Source organism: Oncorhynchus nerka, linkage group LG3 (assembly GCF_034236695.1).
Source record: "Oncorhynchus nerka isolate Pitt River linkage group LG3, Oner_Uvic_2.0, whole genome shotgun sequence".
Lineage (NCBI taxonomy): Eukaryota > Metazoa > Chordata > Actinopteri > Salmoniformes > Salmonidae > Oncorhynchus > Oncorhynchus nerka.
This window is the reverse complement of record NC_088398.1, coordinates 47,716,799-47,736,762: the sequence shown is the minus strand read 5'-3', so window position 1 is coordinate 47,736,762 and position 19,964 is coordinate 47,716,799. Positions and strand designations below refer to the sequence as shown.

The window sequence follows — 19,964 nt, the reverse complement described above, 5'->3', positions numbered from 1 at the left end:
GTAGTCAATGAATAGCATTCTGACATAGGTGTTCCTTTTGTCCAGGTGGGAAAAGGCAGTGCAATAGAGACTGCATCATCTGCAGATTTTTTGGGTGGTATGCAATTTCGAGTGGGTCTAGGATTTCTGGGATAATGGTGTTGATGTGAGCCATGACCAGACTTTCAAAGCACTTCATGGCTACAGACATGAGTGCTACAGGTCTGTAGTCATTTAGGCAGGTTACCTTAGTGTTCTTGGGCTCAGGCACTATGTTGGTCAGTGCATGCTCGCAGTACACATCCTGGTAATCCGTCTGGCCCTGCGGCCTTGTGAATGTTGACCTGTCTAAAAGTCTTACCCGCATCAGTTGTGGAGTGCGTGATCACACAGTCTTCTGGTACAGCTGGTGCTCTCATGCATGTTTCAGTGTTATTTGCCTCGAAGCGAGCATAGAAGTAGTTTAGCTCATCCTGTAAGCTTGTGTCACTGGGCAGCTCTCGGCTGGGCTTCCCTTTGTAGTCTGTAATGGTTTGCAGGCCCTGCCATATCCGACAAGCGTCAGAGCCGGTGTAGTGCGACTCAATCTTAATCCTGTATTGACGCTTTGCCTGTTTGATGGTTCGTCGGGGGGCATAAACGATTTAGTTAGAGTCCCACTCCTTAAAAGCTCTAGCCTTTAGCTCAGTGCGGATGCTGCCTGTAATCCATGGCTTCTGTTAGGGAATGTACGTACGGTCATTGTGGGGACGACATCATCGATGCACTTATTGATGAAGCCGATGACAGATGTGGTGTACTCCTCAATGCCATTGGAGGAATCCTGGAACACATTCCAGTCTGTGCTAACAAAACAGTCCTGTAGCTTAGCATCTGTTTCATCTGACCACTTTTTTTTATTGATCTAGTCACTGGTGCTTTCTGCTTTAATTTTTGATTGTAAGCAGGAATTAGGAGGGTGAAATTATGGTCAGAACTGTGGCCCCGTCCGACGATACCCCCGGACAAGGCCAACCAGGCAGGATATAACTCCACCCACTTTGCCAAAGCACAGCTCCCACACTACTAGAGGGATATCTTCAACCACCAACTGAGACAAAGCCGAGTATTGCCCACGAAGATCTCCCCCACGGTATTAACACGAGCGGGGTGCCAATCCGGACAGGATGATCACGTCAGTGACTCAACCCACTCAAGTGACGCACCCCTCCTAGGGACGGCATGGAAGAGCACCAGTAAGCCAGTGACTCGTAATAGGGTTAGAGGCAGAGAATCTCAGTGGAGAGAGGGTAACCGGCCAGGCAGAGACAGTCGCTCCAGTGCCTTTCCGTTCACCTTCACACCCCTGGACTAGACGACTCTCTATCATAGGACCTACTGAAGAGATGAGTATTCAATAAAGACTTAAAGGTCGAGACCGAGTCTGCGTCTCTCACATGGGTAGGCAGACCATTCCATAAAAATGTAACTCTATAGAAGAAAGCCCTGCCTCCAGCTGTTTGCTGAGAAATTCTAGGGACAGTAAGGAGGCCTGCATCTTGTGACCGTAGCGTACGTGTAGTTACAGTATGTACGGCAGGACCAAATCGGAAACATAGATAGGAGCAAGCCATGTAATGCTTTGTAGGTTAGCAGTCTTTGAGAACTCCCCCGTGTTTTCCCAGAAGGTGGGGAAATTGTGGGTGTACTTATGTGGGTGAACTTATTTGAATGACATTATTTCATATGATTTAATATATGTTATTACTGATATTAAGTCTGCTCCATTTGAAGTAGAAATCGAATATAAAGTTTATTACATGACACAAAACATTTAATAATTTTTAGACTACAGGAAATAGGCTGAATTCTGTGTTAAACAACTGCAGTCAGGCTGCTTTGATTGTCAACAGCCTTGTGGCTATTGTAGTTTTTGACTGTAGAAAAACAGGAATCTCTATTGTTGCCCCAGTTGAAGCAGGCATGCGAGAGAGGGGCATCTGTGATGGTGCAATGAACTGTCTGAGCAGGGGAACATTCAGTGTAACATTTTCATGATGATGATGAGGATCATCGTTTTGATCATTTTTATTGATAACAAAAAGCTAAATGGTACATAATTGTTTATCATCAGTAATTATTTCACCTGCTATTTAAAATGACAATAATTCAAAGAATGATCACAGGACCACCTGTTTACTTTTCTTTATCAATCGACCTTTCACTTATCTGAACGATACGATTTGGCTCACAGACAGACGTCAGTCTCATAAAGATAAAGACGAGATGGGGTTTTCCTTGCTTTATCTCAATGATCAGTCTCACATTTTTTCAGACTCAAAGGTCAGGTGAGGGTCTACGCAACAAACGTCCTGTATCACCACCAGTTTTGAATCTTGTTTGAGACGTGTGTGATAACCAGCCTAAATGCACTTAATCACACTCTCTCTCTCTCTGTGTCTTTGATTGCAGACCAGCACAGACCAGTGATTAGGCCTGCCATGCAATCTCACCGATACTGTAGGGTACAGTAGCCTTACGCATGTCTGGTGGGCAGAGAATGAGGATGAGTTTTTATTTAGTTTTTATCTGATAAAGCCCTCAAACTCAACTCTGGACCTCGAAGCTAGTTCCACTGCATTTTTCTAATCAGGGACCGATTAAGACCCGGGACACCCGCTGTGTGCAATTAATTATCAGGTAGAAGAGAAAACCAACAGGCTCCGGACCTCGTAGATGAAGTGTTGAGTACCCCTGTGATAAAGCATGCATATTTTTTGTCAGAAGCAATATTGTTGTTTATTATAATGCCTATGTGTCTTAGAATCTCCAACACTGTATGTCAAAAGACTGTCAAAGACACACGCGCATACCCAAACAACAACGTCATTAGGTTTATCTGTGTCTGTACTTTTCCCTGATAAACTTATTCAAAATAGTGATAGTATACCAACTCTTCATCAGGTTAGTGTTACAGCATTCTAATGGTATATCTTTTAGAACAAAACTCTTCATCAGGTTAATCTGTATTTGAACAATTAGTGACATGGGAAGGGCATGTACTGTAAGTCTAACCAGGGCCACCTCTCAAAAGAGACATAGAGCAAAGTGTATATTATAAATGTGATGGCATACGGACAGTGGTGTGTGTGTGTGTGTGTGTGTGTGTGTGTGTGTGTGTGTGCAGTGTCAAAGCAAAGTGAGAGGGGAGGAAGTGGATAGGGCAGAGAGAAGGCACACTGACCATGAGGAGCAGGGGTGTTTATTTTGACTGGAGTACATCTCGTTCAGCAGCATTGGTTGAAGGAGGATTAGGAAAAGTATCAAGGGTTGGGTGCACTTTGACAGCCGCAACACCACAACTTGACTGGTGGGTCTGGTGACAGAGTGGGTCGAATGGAAGGACTGTGTTCTTAACGTCACTGTATTAGCCTTTGCAGTCAACATGGCAGAATGGAACTGGTGCCCATTGATTTGTATCTAACAGACCAGGGTTCAAGTACTATTTCAAATATCGCAATTACTTTCACATACATTCAAAGTAAGTATTCAGATCTATTTTATTTGAATAGGCAAGTAGTTGAATGTTTCAATGTATTTGGAAATACACTTGGAGAGTATTTGAAAATAGTCAAATACACTGACTCAAATACACTCCCATGCATATTACCCAGGTATTTGAAATAAGTATTAGAAAATAATCTCAAATACATTTTGGTAGACGATTTGGTTTTTACAAATAACCATTCACTCAAATAAAAGTTATTGTTTTGGGCTGTGTATTTGAACATAATCAAATACACAAAGAAAAGTATTTGACATAACAGATACTCAAATACACATGTATTTGAACCCAGGTCTGGCATCTAATGCTGATCACTATGGATGCCTACCTGCTGTTCCCGTGCCTGATGATGCTACTGGCTATGTGTATGGATTATCACTGTGCAGATGCAAATGAAGACCAGGGCAATCAACTGCGAGGCCTCTGGAGGTTGTCAATGAAAGACCCAAAGCAGAAAGGTGAGAACAACATGAGAGGAAATGTTGTGTCTTCTTGCATCATGCTGATATAATATTACTAGGGCCCAGAGGTTTTCCTATAAACTGTTGGCCCTACATACTGTAACATAATGACCTCCCAACCGGCTGCTGGTGTTTGTTGGATGTTTGTTCATTAGGAAGTTAAAGGTAAAAAAAAACACCTGTTGTGAAGTTCCTATGCCAGACCGCTTTAAACTGTTGTGACTGAGGTTCTGGCAGCTCCTGACAGACGTGTGGCTCTGGCAGCTCCTGACAGACAGGCGGCTCTGGCAGCTCCGGACAGACGGGCGGCTCTGGCAGCTCCGGACAGACGGGCGGCTCTGGCAGCTCCGGACATACGGGCGGCTCTGGCAGCTCCGGACAGACGGGAGGGAGGAGACGGAAAGACAGCCTGGTGCGTGGGGCTGCCACAGAACCTGGGGAGACCTACAGGAGGCCTGGTGCGTGGGGGAGGCACCGGATGGACCTGGCTGTGGGGGAGCACTGGAGCTCTGGTGCGCAGCCTTGGCACCACTCCTCCAGGCTGGATGACCACTTTAGCCCGGACCCTCCAGAGTGCAGGCACAGCTTGAACCGGGCTGTGGGTGAGCACTGGAGTTCTGGTGCATACCACTCACACCTCTCCCTTCGGCTCAATACCCACATTCGCCCGGAACGGGCGGAGCGCAGGCATAGGACGCACTGCACCCTCCCAGCGCCCCGGAGACACAGCACGCAGAGCCGGCGCAGGATACCCTGGGCCAAAACGGCATACCGGAGACCAAACACGCTGGGCCGGCACAATACGCCCTGGCTGGATGCCCACTCTCGCATGGCACTTGTGGGGGGCTGGCCTATAGCGCACCGGGCTATGAGGTGTACTGGCGACACCGTGCGCTTGACCGCATAACACAGTGCCTGACCAGACCACTTCTTCTGGTAAGCACGGGGAGTTGGCTCAGTTCTATCGCCTGACTCCGCCAATCTCCCTGTGTGCCGCCCCCAAAAAACGTTTTGGGGGCTGCCTCTCGTGCATGTTGCGCTGCCTTACCTCATATCACCACCGCTCAGCTCTCGCTGCCTCCAGATCTTCCTTGGGATGGCGATATTCCCCAGCCTGTGCCCAGGGTCCCTTGCCTTCCAGTATCTCCTCCCAAGTCCAGGAGTCCAGAACCCTCTGCTCCTGGTTACCACCCTGCTTGGTCCTTTTTTGGTGGGTAGTTCTGTAACGGTTTTCCTCCTCTTCTGAGGAGGAGTAGGAAAGATCAGACCAATGCGCAGCGTGGTAAGTGTCCATATTTTAATGAAATGTAACCGAACACTGAATACAAAAGAACAAGAGAAATAAATGAAAACCGAAACAGTTCTGTATGGTTAAAAACAGACACAGAAAACAACTACCCACAAATCATAGTGGGAAAACAGGCTGTCTAAGGATGGTTCTCAATCAGAGACAACGATTGACAGCTGCCTCTGATTGGGAACCATACCAGACCAAAATCAGAAATACAAAACATAGAACAAAAACATAGAATGCCCACCCCAACTCACGCCCTGACCAAACTAAAACAGAGACATAAAAAAGGAACTACGGTCAGTACGTGACAAGACCTTTAGCTCCACTGATAAGATGCACGTGTCTACAGTTTTGTTTCTTACACCCACTCTCTCTCTCCCTCTCTCTCTCTCTCTCTCTCTCTCCTCTATCTCTCTCTCTTTCTCTCTCTCCCTCTCTCTCTCGCTCCCCCTCTATCTATCTATCTCTCTCTCTCTCACACCCCCTCTATCTATCTCCCTCTCTCTCTCTCTCTCTCTCTCTCTCTCTCTCTCTCTCTCTGCAGGTGTGCCACCTCCTCATCCAATCAGAGGATTGGTTAAACAACAGCTGCTGTACTGCCGTGTTGGGATAGGATACCATCTCCAGGTCCTGTCCAATGGAACTGTAGGAGGAGTGCATGAACCAACTGAACATAGTAAGTTCTGCTGAACTCCCTTTAATTGATGACAACAATATACAGTATATCAGTTGTTCTGTATATCAGTTGTGTCAGAGGAACTGTCCATTTCAGAGAACAGATTTGAAACAGACCTGGAAGCCCTTGATGTAAGATCATTAACCTGTTGCGTGTGTGTGTGTGTGTGTGTGTGTGTGTGTGTGTGTGTCACTCTGCGTTAGACTGTATCTCACCATCCCTTGCATCCTGCAGGCTTGCTGAAGGTGTTTGCCATGAAGCGTGGTGTTGTGGGCATCAGAGGCATCAAGACTGGCTTGTATATCTGTATGAGCCAAGAGGGCATCGCACACGGAGCAGTGAGTACAATTGAGTACATCTAACATGATTCTAACGTGACTGTTATAAATGGGGTATAGTAATGCAACAAAGACATTTGCTTTTCTGATCATGTCATCTTGTCCACCCGCAGGTACAGTTCTCATCTGACTGTCTGTTCAAGGAGAGCCTGGAGGAGAACCACTACACCACCTTTTCCTCCCTGTCTCATCCAGGCATCTACTTGGCCCTGTCTCATAAAGGAGAGGCCAAGAGGGGGACCAGCGTTGGGAGACTCCAGCCCTGCACACACTTCCTCCCTCGCAGAGCTCCATAAGTAACCCCTGTGCAACCCTTTTACAACCTTTCTACAACCAATGACCCCAACCCAGGGGTCACAAATGTAACTGTGAGGAGAATCCTGTAAATCCCTACAACATTGAAATAACCCAAACTGTTGGGCATTTCACGCTTTTACCCAGTGTGACTGATATACTTGAAATTACATTGGAAACAGTGTAGCAACTGAAGAAAAGCAAATTGACATATAATGGTAGACTAACTCTAAGGGTCAACGCACACACGGTCCTTGTGATGCTCTGTTAGCATAATTGGATGTAACTGGACTGGACTGGATTTCGAACATCTGTTCGAAATATGAAGATATTTATGGAAAAAAAATATTAGTTTTTTAAATCTACAGTTTCAGTCAGATTGAGTTGTGGTCATTACACTTGCCTTTTTTCAACTTTTCACATTATTTATTATATTTATCAGGGTTGGCCCTAGCCTTTTGGGGGCCCTAAGCGGGATTTGTTTGGGGGGCTCCCCAACTCACTGGGCAAAACATTTTTGTGGCCCCCCTCATGATGGTTGAAAGAAAAGTGATGGTGGTTGAAAAGTTAATTTCCTGCAATTCTACACATTTTGCCATCAGAAGTAGAGAACATGTTACCAAATGTTGCCATTTTATTTTTTTAAATGATGTAATTCTAATCATTTTGAGAGAACAAAATAGCAGTTTCACAGCACATTTCCTGAATATCTACCCATTTTTCCGTGTTTTATGCCATGTTGATAATATCTGAGTGAGTGTGACTAACAAAATCAATGTGGGCCCCCTGGAGTTCAGGGCTCCTGGACACCTTCACTGCGTGCCTGGTCAGTATTCATCCATGATTACTAAGTTAGATAGCTGGCTAGACAAACTTACCAATCCAAACATTTTTGTGACTGTCACTGACGGACATAACAAGAGAAAAACTGCTGATGTACAACCCAATTTTGGGGGTTTTGGAAAAGGCAGCCCTATGCGACCACTTATGTTCATATGCCTGCAGCCAGCCTTGATATTTATTACAATCTACTATGAATATACACTTCCCTCTGTATGTATTTGGACAGTGTTGCAAAAATAAATATTTGTTTGGTTCTATACTCCAGCAAAAAATGTCACCCTCCCCGCACACACACACTTAAAAAGTAGTCAGAAGTTTAGTATTTGGTCCCATATTCCTAGCACGCAATGACATCATCAAGCTTGTGACTACAAACCCGTTGAATGCATTTACAGTTGGTTTCAGTTGTGTTTTAGTTTATGTTTTTGCCCAATAGGAACTGAATGGTGAATGATGATGGCAGTAATTTAATTCTATGTGAGAAGATACAGTAAGATCATTCTGAACATTTCTACATTTCTAAATCTGAGGTCTTGGCTGATTTCTTTTGATATTCCCATGATGTCAAGCAAAGAGGCACTGAGTTTGAAGGTAGGCCTTGAAATACATCCACAGGTACACCTCCAATTGACTCAAATGATGTCAATTAGCCTGTCAGAAGCTTCTAAAGCCATGACATCATTTTCTGGAATTTTGCAAGCTGTTTAAAGGCACAGTCAACTTAGTGTATGTACACTTCTGACCCACTGGAATTGTGATACAGTGAATTATAAGTGAAATAATCTGTCTGTAAATTTTTTGGGGAAAAATGATTTGTGTCATGCACAAAGTAGATGTCCTAACCGACTTGCCAAAACTATAGTTTGTTAACAAGACATTTGTGGAGTGGTTGAAAAACGAGTTTTAATGACTCCAACCTAAGTGTATGTACATAGGGAAGTGTACATAGGTTATGAGGTCTATTCCTCTACTTATTCTACACACACTCTAACCCCCGCCCTCTACCCCTCTCTCTCAGGGACTGATGCACACCTCACTGAATAAGACATACGTGCTTGCCAGAGAGACGTGGTGAGGAGAGATAGATTCACCACCCAGGATTTCAAGTCACCTCAGACCTCTCACTGGACCTCCAATATGAGAGAAAGATTCCACCACAATACGCAATAAAAATAACTCATTTACGTGGGGTCAGTTTCTGTTCATTTATTGTCATATTCCTTCTTCATTCTTGTCCTTTTTATTTTGTACAGTTTTTTTTTTACTACGTCTGACACATTTATTATTATTTAAAGCCATATTAATACACTGCTCATGAATTAATGATACATTATTAATAAGAGTGACTATATTTTTGTTAGAGATTACTTTTCTGGGAACATCTGAGTGATCTAAACACTATAGACTAACAGACTGTCAGCTGGCCGTTATGTTCAGCCTAGACTGTAAGGATAGGTGACCATGTCACCCTCTATTTCCGTGTCCTGTGGTCCGGTACAGGGAGAGACACACACCCCGTGCCACGTGTAACCCTACCCCTGGAGGGGGAGGCTTGGGATCATTTGATCCCCTCGCTGAGTGGCAGGCCTCTTCGATCAGAACTCGCCTGCTCAGGTGTCCCTTTGTGTCTGAGCGGTGAGCGTGGGTTCAGGCAAGGCAGTAGATATAAGACCTCCCATTAAGGGAGAGAGAAAGGGATAGAACTGTGTTTTCATTTGGTATCAGGATTGGAAGAAAAAGACTCGATGGTGGAGAGGATCAAGATAATTACTACCGGCATCTAATGGTCACTAGGTTGGCCAGAAAAGTAGCTGGTCATCTTAGCGGCAATCTACAGATTGGTTTTCTCAAGCCTTTCTTCTCTTATCTATTTGGGTCTTCGCCTTTTCACCTCTTTTCTTTTGTCTTTCATCTGGTCTATTCTGTACTTTGCGCTCCCATCCGTCTTTCTTCTCCTCTTTCTCCTCCGCTCTTTCATTCCATGCCGTGTTTCTGTCAACTGCTCTGAGATGGACTGTACAATAGATGACAGGGTGTGAGCGAAGACATGGCAGACCAAGAGAACACTGAGGAGCTAGCAGCTCCTGCTGATGAGGAGAGCACAGCCACTGTCACGGTAAGAATCTTACCAGCCTGTGTGTGTCCATGGTTAGTATAGTGAATAGTTACCTACTTCAGTTCAGATAAGTGAATGAGCTTAGTCCTACACTCTTACAAAAAAAGATTATATCTAGAACCTAAAATGGTTATTCTACTGTCTCCATAGGAGAACCCTTTGAAGAGCTCTTTTTGGTTCCAGGTAGAACCAATTTGAGTTCCATGTAAAACCCTTTCCATAGAGGGTTCTAGCTGGAACCAAAAAAGGTTATCCTATGGGGACAGCCGAAGAACCCTTTTGGAACCCTTTTTTCTAAGTGTGTATGCATGTTCAGAAATGACTTCCGATTATGTTAAAGTTATATTAGCAAGCCACATGGTCAAGAGCTTTGTCTTACATGTCTATGTTAGCTATTCACGTGGCTCTATACTATAAGTCAATGAGTAGTATAAGCGTTGGGTCAATATCCATATCATCCCATAGGCCACTGAGGCCGAGCAGACAGACACATGGAGGATAGAGGTGGTGTCTGTGACTGATGACGACCTTCCGACGGTCGATACCCCGACCACATTGAATGTCAGTTCCCTCGACAGCCCCAATGACACCCCTCTACCCGACACTGCCAAACCTGAACCCACCACTGAGCCCAAAGCCCCGCCCCCTGCCCCACCAAGTCCAGCCATGCCAATCACTAAGGTCCAGCCTTTCATGAATGGTAAGAGACTGGGACTCCTTTACCTGTACATTTGCTGACGGTCTCTCAAAGAGAGGAGTGTGAGATGTAATAGGTAAGAGTTCACCATTGTGGATTATAGGATTCTATGCCGACATTTGAATGAACTTGGGAAAAGTGTTCCAAAATGGTTATTTTCAACCAAGAACCATTTTGATCAGAAGAACCCATTTTGGAAGACAAGGGTTCTTGTAAGGCAAAGGGTTCTATCTAGAACCTTTAACATCATAAGAAACGTTTTTGGAAGAAAGGGTTCTTTGATGATTCTTTGGAAAGCAAGAAGGATTATTTGAAAAGCAAGAAGAGTTCTACATAGAACCATATATAACATTTCCCGTTATGGTCAATTGCAGGGAGATTTTCATAATTGTTTGTTTTACTGTAATATTTGTGTTTTTGCATGTGCATTGATTGGTTGATACATTTTATGCTATACGAAGACAATTAATACACCGTTTTCTAAACTAATCCAATCTGTCAGTCTTTGGATTTATTGCACCTGTTACTGAGTTGGTTGTTCCAGTTTAGATGATTGAGTTGGTCTCAGTATTCAATCTGCGGTACACTGGCAGTCATTCTGAATGCAGGTTGCGGGTAACTAACAATTCCACATGTTGGATATCCTAACTCTGGCTGGATTCCAATTACACATCACTTTGCAAGCCAGCATAATGTGACTTGCAGGCCTGATTTGGCCTGTAAACCAGGATATTCCTAACACCACTGTGTTAGGGTATAACTAGGCCCTCAAAGAAAGGCCTTATGATATATGCAATGTATTGTCTTAAATAATTACATTTTAAAGGCTAATAAGTGTGGTAGAACTGTTTATAGAGGGTTCTAGGAAGAACCTTCCAGAGATAAAATGGTTATTGGTAGAACTCTTCATAGAGGTTTAAATGCAGAACCCTACATAGAGGGATCTAGGTAGAACTATATACAGGGGGTTCTTTGAAGAACCCTACATAGAGGGTTCTAAGACAGAACCCTCTGCAAAGGGTTCTAACCAGCACCAAAAAGAGTTCCCCTATGGGGACAAACCGAAGAACCCTGTATTGTTATACTAAACACTTTTTTCTCTAAGAGTGTAGTGGTTGGCCCTGGAAGGCTCTTTAAATTCTAAATTCCTTTGTCATGATCCCTCAGAGGAGAAGACATGGTGTGGCCGGTTGGTGGCTCGCAGGATGGAGCTGCTGATCGGAGCATCGGTCCTCATGGTGGTTATTCTCACGTTGGGCATTGGGCTGGGAGGTGAGCACTAACGAACATAGTCCATTTGTAATTAATTAATTGTACCACTTTCCTCAGCTCTTTAAATAATTCATGTACCCTATCCAGTTATACAATTTGGGTCCCATCCTGCTTTAAAGTCAGTCATTGCCTGGAACCCCGGTTGCACAGTAAAGACAGAAACAAAGTGTTGTTGCCTGGTGTCAGTTTACAACCAACAGCATGTTAAGAAGAGTTTCATGTCTCCACAGTGGGTCTTAGCTGTGTGGGTAAGTTCCGCTGTGGTACGTCTTCTCGCTGCATCAGTGGCTCAGCGCAGTGTGACGGGGTGATGGACTGTGAGAATGGGGAGGACGAGCTTAGCTGTGGTGAGCAGAGCTAATGTTTTATCTCAACATATACAAGGACAAGCACACATTAGACTATTGAGACGCAGCCGGTCAAGGGACTCATTCAGTGGAAGCCTATACTGCTCACTCTCTCTACCTATGTCTCTGCTTCTGTCTCCTTCTCGGCCTGACTGTTTGTACAGTGCGTTTGAGTGGAAAGGGTTCAGTGCTCCAGGTGCTGAGTGGAGGTGTGTGGAGGACTGTCTGCTCTGAAGACTGGAACTCTGCTCTGGGCCTTTCTGCCTGCAAGCAGCTGGGCTACTCCAGGTACGACTAGGGTATTTAACATGATATGCGTTACTGGCCTTCTTAAACCCTCTTTTTCATTGCCCTTGCATGCTCCAGGATAGAGCTTGCCTTGTGATAATAGATGCATTTTTAGAGGGTGTTTCTGATTAATTGCCAATAACTTATTCTATTCACCCCTCAGGTATGTGGAGTCCCGCTCCCTCCCCCTCTCTGCTATAGAGCAGGACTTCCAGCAAAACCTGGTGTCAATCAACCTGAGCCAGTCGGGCCAACAGGCCATCAAGATTCACAACGCCACCAGCCTCAGGTAGCCCACTGTCACCACACCAGAACAAGAGAGTTGATAGGGACTGCTGCTGAATTATTTTTCAATCAATATTCTGACCATCTCTGTCTTCTGCTCTCTCTTCGTCTTGCTCACCATTTACTCTCTTTCTCCAGTAAGACTCAATGCAGCTCAGGGACGGTGACCACAATAAAATGCCTGGGTGAGTGGATATTTTAGGAAGTGGGAAACTATACACAAAGGTAATACTAGTATTGTAAGCTCATATTGTACATGTGTCTGCAGAGTGCGGCTCCAGACCCCAGTTCAGCAGTCGTATCGTTGGGGGTAATGTATCAGCACTGGGCCAGTTCCCCTGGCAGGTGAGCCTACACTTCCAGAGTGAACACTTGTGTGGAGGCTCTGTCGTAGCAGACAGCTGGATACTGACAGCTGCACACTGCGTGTATGGGTGAGTCGAAAGTGAATAAACACACACACACACACACACAGAATCATATGCAACACACACACATACACATACCCACACACATAATCATATGACAAACACGCACACACACACACAGAATCATATGCAACACACACACATACACATACACATACCCACACACACACACACACACACACACACACACACACACACACACACACACACACACACACACACACACACACACACACACACACACACACACACACACACACACACACACACACAGAATCATATGCAACACACACACATACACATACACATACACACACACACACACACACACACACACACACACACACACACACACACACACACACACACACACACACACACACACACACACACACACACACACACACACACACACAATCCAACACATCTCATACTGTTCCTTTCTCAGGTTTGCGTTCCCCTCACTGTGGGCAGTGCATGTAGGGTTGACAGAGCAGCCGGTGAATGGGGCTCAGGCTCTGGCAGTACAGAAGATTATTTACCATGGCCGCTACCGGCCCAAAGCTCTAGACTATGACATCGCTCTGATGAAGCTGGCTGAGCCACTCACCTTTAATGGTAGGTAGGGACCCCTCTGTCTTTTAACATACTGTACATCTCTGATCTCCCTCCGTTTGTCTTTATGAATGGAGGGAGGGATGGTGGCAGGTGCGAGGCTCATAGTATATCCTATGCTTTGTTTCTATAACTATTTTTTTATCCACCTTAATCATCTCCCTCCATTCCTAATTTTCTCACACTGTCCACTCTTTCTTTTCACCTCGATACACCCCGTCTTCTCTCTGGTCACCTGGCTGTCTCTCTCTCAGGTTTCCCGGGCTCTGACAGCGAAATGTCATCATGTGTATGGTCTGTCTACTACTCTTGTTTTCCTGCAGTCCTGTATCTCTACTCTAGCTCACTTTTAATTATTGAATGTGTTGTTTTCTCGCCATTTGTTAGTTGCTCCAGGAATAAGAATCAGGTCAATTGTAGATTGCCTCAGTGAACTCTTACTTTATCACTATTTTTAACCCAGGTGTTTCTGGGAAGTGTAGTTTGTTTCTGTGACCTGTCCTCCTTTCCTGCTTCAGGTCTAGTGGAGCCCATCTGCCTACCTAACTTTGGGGAGGACTTTGAGGATGGGACCATGTGTTGGATCTCAGGCTGGGGGGCCACTTCAGATGGGGGTGAGTCTAGGGTGTTTAGCATCTCACATGCTGTTTCTCTATTCACACTAGTAGTCAGTCCAGGAGTCATATAGTTTTAAAATGTTCTTCTTTGTAAATGCATACTTTGTTTGAGTGTAGTCTGCGCTTTGCCAGGTGACGCTAGTGATTCGTTGCTCTCTGCCCGGGTCCCACTCATCTCCTCTAAGGCGTGCAGCACGCCAGGCGTCTACCAGGGCTACATCTCCCCCGGGATGATCTGTGCAGGATACTTGGAGGGAGGAACAGACTCCTGCCAGGTACTGTAAGCTGATGGTGGTGAGCCGTAGTATAGAGTGAGACCTTTTGTGATTGTGTAAGTCTACATGGGTTAAATATACATGTGCTGATATGTTTTCACTGCTGTTAAAATATTAACTGTGTCTAGGGCCTTTCTGTGTGAGCCTGGGGTTTTACTGTTGTGTTTGTGGCCCCCAGGGAGACAGCGGTGGACCTCTGGCATGTGAGGACTCAGTGTGGAAATTGGTGGGGGCCACTAGCTGGGGCCAGGGCTGTGCTGATAGGAACAAGCCTGGGGTCTACACCCGCGTCACCCAGTCCCTGAAGTGGATCCACCAACAGATGGAGGTTAGGAAGGGGAGCAGGGGTTGGGGATTGGGGCTGGCAGTGATTGATGAGCAAGTATTTTAGGGTTTATGAGAAGGGCCAAGAGTTTTGTTCTGACCAATAAAACTTCTTATCATGGGGTGACATTTATCATGGGAGTTAGTGGAGAGAGAGCCAGAGAGTTAGAATGAATGAATGAATGAATGAATGAATGAGGACGTAATTCCTCAGTGTGTGTCCAACAAAGCAGAGACGATTACAACCGCAGTGAAGCAGAGAGACTTGAACACCTGGTGACGGAGAGAAAGGGTACGATGCTTGAGCCTCCCCTTCTGTCCCTCGTGTGTCTTTTCTTATTCTGTTTCACAAGCCCAGCTGTTCTCCTGTCCATCAATTCACAGAACTAAGACCGACAGCAGTACTGTGCCTCCCCTTCCCCCAAATCCAGCAGCTGGCTGTACAGTAGAGTGCAGGGTTGCGTTCAGATGTGAAATATGACATGCCTCTCTGACACAGAGAGGGAGAAATAATTTCAGCTCTATTCATCACAGTTGTGTCTGCAACATTCAGTGTGTTCACTCTTGTGAACGTTACCCAGTGCTTACGCTATGCTTCCTCACTGACACCTAGTGGAGATGAAGTATAACTCAAACCCGTGTCAATGTTTCTCTTCTCGTGTGTCTGTGTTTCTACATTTCTAGAAAGAAGAGGAGCTGAACCCCTCGGAAGTTAGTACGGACAACTGAATTAGTGGAGAAGTCTTTTTATACATGCTACTTCTATCAAAAGTTTCTAATATTGTACATTGCCTGGGACTTAAGAGTACTGCCAACGAACCAAATGCTGAATGTGTAGCACAGACCAGGGTTGGATGGCCTAACAGTGACAGCAGCCCTCACAGGACAGGCAAGGGCAAACCACCCCCAGAACAAGACACAGTAACCTTATAGACATGTTGGATGCTCAGAAAAGGCTATAAAAGCACCTGGATCAGAGTACGGTAGAGTATAGTACACTAAACCTTTGTCAGTTTGTATCCTACATGGCTACAACCAAGCACAATGAAGGCAGTGGCACACTCAACATTAGAGGTAAGGCATTGTTTATTCCAAAATAACAAGCTCTAAGGCAAACAGAGAAAAGTGAACAACAGTAGATAACAAGCGACAGCGATGGTAGAGATGTGAGAGACAGAGCGTGCAGCTGAGACCCACCTGAACCCGAGCCAGAAACACTCAGTGGGGATCTAAGTGCATCTCAGGTTGTCTGAATGACATCACAAGATAAGAGGGAAAATTTGATGGAAACTATACAGTACGTTGGGGCAGCTTTTCCCAACAACAAAGGCCCTGACTTGGGCAATGATATTAGAATAGAAGATGGAGAGTTCAGAAAACATTCTTAAAACTGTCCCTAGATCAGCCAGAGTACAAGTCCTCCAGTCCTTCTCAAACTGAGGACCAACGTGCTGCTGCCTGTGAGGTCTGAGGATCCCAACTGCTCTCTCCACTTTTAGTACAATCATATGTATGTGTACATAAATAAAGATTAACGTGTGCAAAATATAGTTTTTAGACTGTGATCTACTTTGTACTGTATCTATGTATTGTTGATCTGACTGCCTAAGTACTATTTCAGTTCCTCGTGGTTGTGTTATAATAAACATTGTGCACTTGAAAGAGTGACGTCTGTGCTATTATTATAAAGGATTTACAAAGTGTGACATACTGTGTACACTGTGGCAAAACTGGACATGTTTGTATAAAATCAGGGTACTGCAATCAATTAGCTGTGCAAGACCAAGTATATCTCAGTATATTTGAATTTAAACCCCAACTGTGATTGATAATGTAACATATTACTATGTCATAGCTACTGTATGTCAGTGACCTGCTGTTTAGCGTCCTTTGACTAATTTAACTATGGGTTAGTTAGGCTTTCTGTGCTTCTTGGCTATAGTTAAAGGGATAGTTAACCCAAATTACAAAATGACGTATTGATTTCCTGATCCTGTAAGCAGTCTATGGACAGAAATCCATGTAAGCAGTCTGTAAGCAGTCTAGGTGTGACAGAAATCCATGTAAGCAGTCTGTAAGCAGTCTAGGTGTGACAGCAATCCATGCTTTGGTGTTGTTTACCTGGCCGCTAACTTTAATAACAAACATTTTATACATAAATATTTCATACAAAACAAGAGAACATAAAACAAACAACACATATATATATAAAAATCCTATTTCTTATTTTTTTCTCATGGGGCCTATATGGCCATGTGTAAGCCTTGGAGTCAGTCATAATCAGAGTGGGCACATTGTGTGCGTGTGTGTGTGTGCGTGTGTGTGTGTGTGTGTGTGTGTGTGTGTGTGTGCGTGTGTGTGTGCGTGTGTGTGTGCATGTGTGTGTGTGTGTGTGTGTGTGTGTGTGTGTGTGTGTGTGTGTGTGTGTGTGTGTGTGTGTGTGCGTGTGTGTGTGTGTGTGTGTGTGTGTGTGTGTGTGCGTGTGTGTCTGTGTGTGTGCGTGTGTGTGTGTGTGTGTGTGTGTGTCCACAAGATGCAATTGAGTTAGTCATCATGCCAAGTTGTTGATTGGCTTAAGCTTGAAATAAGTCCTATTAGCTACACGTAGAGTGAGATAATTATCCTGTTTACCAGCAGCATCCTCCTCGCCAGCAAGTTGATCCATCTGACCTAACACATAGATCAAATGTGTCTGTAGACTAGACTATTACCTAACAACAATTATTATAGTTACTGACTGGGATCTGAATTACCACTTGTGAAGTAGGCCTAACTGTCTTTTAAATCAATTTTGATACAGTTAAACCTACTTTTAAATACAACAAGCATCGATTTGTGTCATGTACAACTTACACATGAGCCAGGGATTGTGTGTCTGTGTTGTCAGTTGAACTCCTAATATTTACTGAAAAATGCATAACTTGTAGCATTTATCATGTCAAGAGGCACAGTTGGTTCTTTAGATGGGATCAGAGAAGGGCAGAATAGTTAGTTTTAAATAGAATTCATACTCATTAGGCAGTTATGGTTGTATCCAGCAGAGGGAAGCACATGCAATGTTAAAATTGTATTTGCAGCTTCAAGAGACGTTTCAAAAGAACCTCAATAACAGCTCCAAGTAATGTACCTATGCTTCATTCTGATGGTTCAAAACTGATAAGACAAAGATATCATACATTTTCTAATAGGCCTACTTTTCTGGCAGTGTTGGAAAAATTACCCAATTGTCATACTTGAGTAAAAGTAAAGATACCTTAAAAGAAAATGACTAAAGTAAAAGTGAAAGTCACCCAGTAAAATACTACCTGACTACAAGTCTAAAAGTATTTGGTTATAAATGTACTTAAGTATCAAAAGTAAATGTAATTGCTAAAATATACTTCTGTATCAAAAGTAAAAGTATCAATCATTTAAAATTCCTTATATTAAGCAAACAAGATGGCATGGTTTTCTTGATTTTAAATTTATGGATAGCTAGTGACACTCTTCAACACGAATACATAATTTACAAACGAAGCATTTGTGTTTAGTGAGTCTGCCAGATCAGTGACGGTAGGGATGACTAGGGATGTTCTCTTGATAAGTGTGTGTATTAGATCATTTTCCTGTCCTGCTAAGCATTCAAAATGGACTTTTGGGTGTCAGGGAAAATGTATGGAGTAAAAAGTACATTCATTTGTTTAGGAATGTAGTGGAGTAAAAGTAAAGGTTGTCAAAAATATCATTAGTAAAGTAAAGTATAGATACCACAAAAAATGACTTAAGTAGTACTTTAAAGTATTTTTACTTAAGTACCTAACACCACTGATTTCTGGGCACATTGCTTGAATCTGTTTTATAAAAATGGTAAAGATCTTGATGTGTCCATGTTTTCCTCAAAATCCAAGGCTACAATGTGTATGTGATTGTGTTATTATAATGTGATTTGATACAGATACTGCCCCAGGATAATTGGTGGATGGGGACCAACTCCAACAGGAAGTGACAGTACAGTACTTGTGCCCTTAAGAAATAACTACCCATGTAGACTCATCAAATCAATTTTTGTCACTAAAACTTTCTCATTGGTTTTTCCATTGTAGTTGACTCATAGAGAATAAGGTTTGACAGCACTCATATGGTAATAGGCTACTGTACCAGCACAGCTTGATTGGTATCACAAAGGACCCATATTTCCATTCCACCATTGTGACACAATACCACCCCTAGTTTCCCCAAATCTTTATGACCATCTGAGTTTAGTCATCTTGTTATTTTAATGTTAAAGTTGGCAATTCCTATGGTGACAAAGCTGACCTGTACACTGACGTTCTCACTTCTCCCCAATTCTGACCTTTACTTGACAGCCAAGATAAGTGAGAAGCATTCAGACACAGGACTTGGACTCAAAAATGAATTTCTGTTTGTCAGACTATGCCGGTCGCTCACACATCCTCTATTTACTGTGATGTGATTTTGTCCCCTCTTATACTATTTTTACAAATGAAATTGGTTCAAATCAATTCCCACTCTGTTCTTCCATCCTAATAAGGTTGAACTCAGTCTGTTCAGCCTGCTCTCATAGACTAGATGTAACATACTAAACACTCAAATTAGAATGACATGTTATTACATTTGGTATGCTCACATAAGACTGAAGGCATCTTCCGGCAAATAACCCGAACATCTAGCAACTCAAAGGTTGCTTGCTTGAATCTCATCACAGACAACTTTAGCATTTTCTCTAATTAGTTACTTTGCAACCACTTACTACTTTTTAGATACTTTGCAACTACTTAGTGTGTAGCTAAACCTTTCCCTAACCCTAACCATTTAACCTATTGAGTAGCTTGGATGAATAAGGTGCCCAGAGTAAACTGCCTGCTACTCAGTCCCAGTTGCTAATATATACATATTATTAGTATATTTGGATAGAAAACACTCTGAAGTTTCTAAAACTGTTTGAATGATGTCTGTGAGTATAACATAACTCATATGGCAGGCAAAACATGAGAAATAAATCCAACCAGGAAGTGGGAAATCTGAGGTTGGTCGTTTTTCAACTCATTCCCTATTGAAGATACAGTGGGATTTTGGTCATGTTGCACTTCCTAAGGCTTCCACTAGATGTCAAAAGTCTTTAGAACGTTGTTTGATGCTTCTACTGTGAAGTGGGGGAGAATGAGAGGGGAACGAGTCAGAGGTCTGCCAGAATGCCTTGAGCTCGTGACGCTTGTTCACGTTCCATTACATGTCTACAGACAAAGGAATTCTCTGGTTGGAACATTATTG

At 43.7% G+C, this 19,964-nt stretch overlaps 2 protein-coding genes across 2 annotated transcripts; both read left to right on the top strand.

Moving 5' to 3' along the window:
- The first annotated feature begins 2,363 nt into the window (after positions 1–2,363).
- Positions 2,364–8,578, top strand: fgf9 (fibroblast growth factor 9). Its single transcript, XM_065012968.1, has 4 exons — positions 2,364–3,981; positions 5,823–5,954; positions 6,189–6,292; positions 6,406–8,578. Exons 1-4 carry the CDS (start codon positions 3,828–3,830, stop codon positions 6,586–6,588), a joined length of 573 nt encoding a protein of 190 aa, XP_064869040.1. The 5' UTR covers positions 2,364–3,827; the 3' UTR covers positions 6,589–8,578.
- Positions 8,579–9,033: 455 nt separating this feature from the next.
- Positions 9,034–16,116, top strand: LOC115115527 (transmembrane protease serine 3-like). Its single transcript, XM_029644009.2, has 13 exons — positions 9,034–9,545; positions 10,011–10,245; positions 11,410–11,514; positions 11,745–11,861; positions 12,026–12,149; positions 12,313–12,438; positions 12,573–12,619; positions 12,703–12,868; positions 13,311–13,480; positions 13,996–14,091; positions 14,227–14,369; positions 14,548–14,697; positions 15,378–16,116. The coding sequence occupies exons 1-13, from the start codon at positions 9,477–9,479 to the stop codon at positions 15,420–15,422; spliced, it is 1,593 nt and encodes a 530-aa protein (XP_029499869.2). The 5' UTR covers positions 9,034–9,476; the 3' UTR covers positions 15,423–16,116.
- The last annotated feature ends 3,848 nt before the right edge of the window (positions 16,117–19,964 follow it).

Bases quoted from the DNA above. Each gene is read 5' to 3' on its own strand.
- LOC115115527 (XM_029644009.2), top strand. From the start codon at position 9,477: ATGGCAGACCAAGAGAACACTGAGGAGCTAGCAGCTCCTGCTGATGAG. The intron at 11,515-11,744 runs GTGAGCACTAAC...ATGTCTCCACAG, and splicing joins GTTGGGCATTGGGCTGGGAG to TGGGTCTTAGCTGTGTGGGT. The intron at 14,092-14,226 runs GTGAGTCTAGGG...GCGCTTTGCCAG, and splicing joins GGGGGCCACTTCAGATGGGG to GTGACGCTAGTGATTCGTTG.
- fgf9 (XM_065012968.1), top strand. From the start codon at position 3,828: ATGCTGATCACTATGGATGCCTACCTGCTGTTCCCGTGCCTGATGATG. The intron at 3,982-5,822 runs GTGAGAACAACA...CTCTCTCTGCAG, and splicing joins GAAAGACCCAAAGCAGAAAG to GTGTGCCACCTCCTCATCCA. The intron at 6,293-6,405 runs GTGAGTACAATT...GTCCACCCGCAG, and splicing joins AGGGCATCGCACACGGAGCA to GTACAGTTCTCATCTGACTG.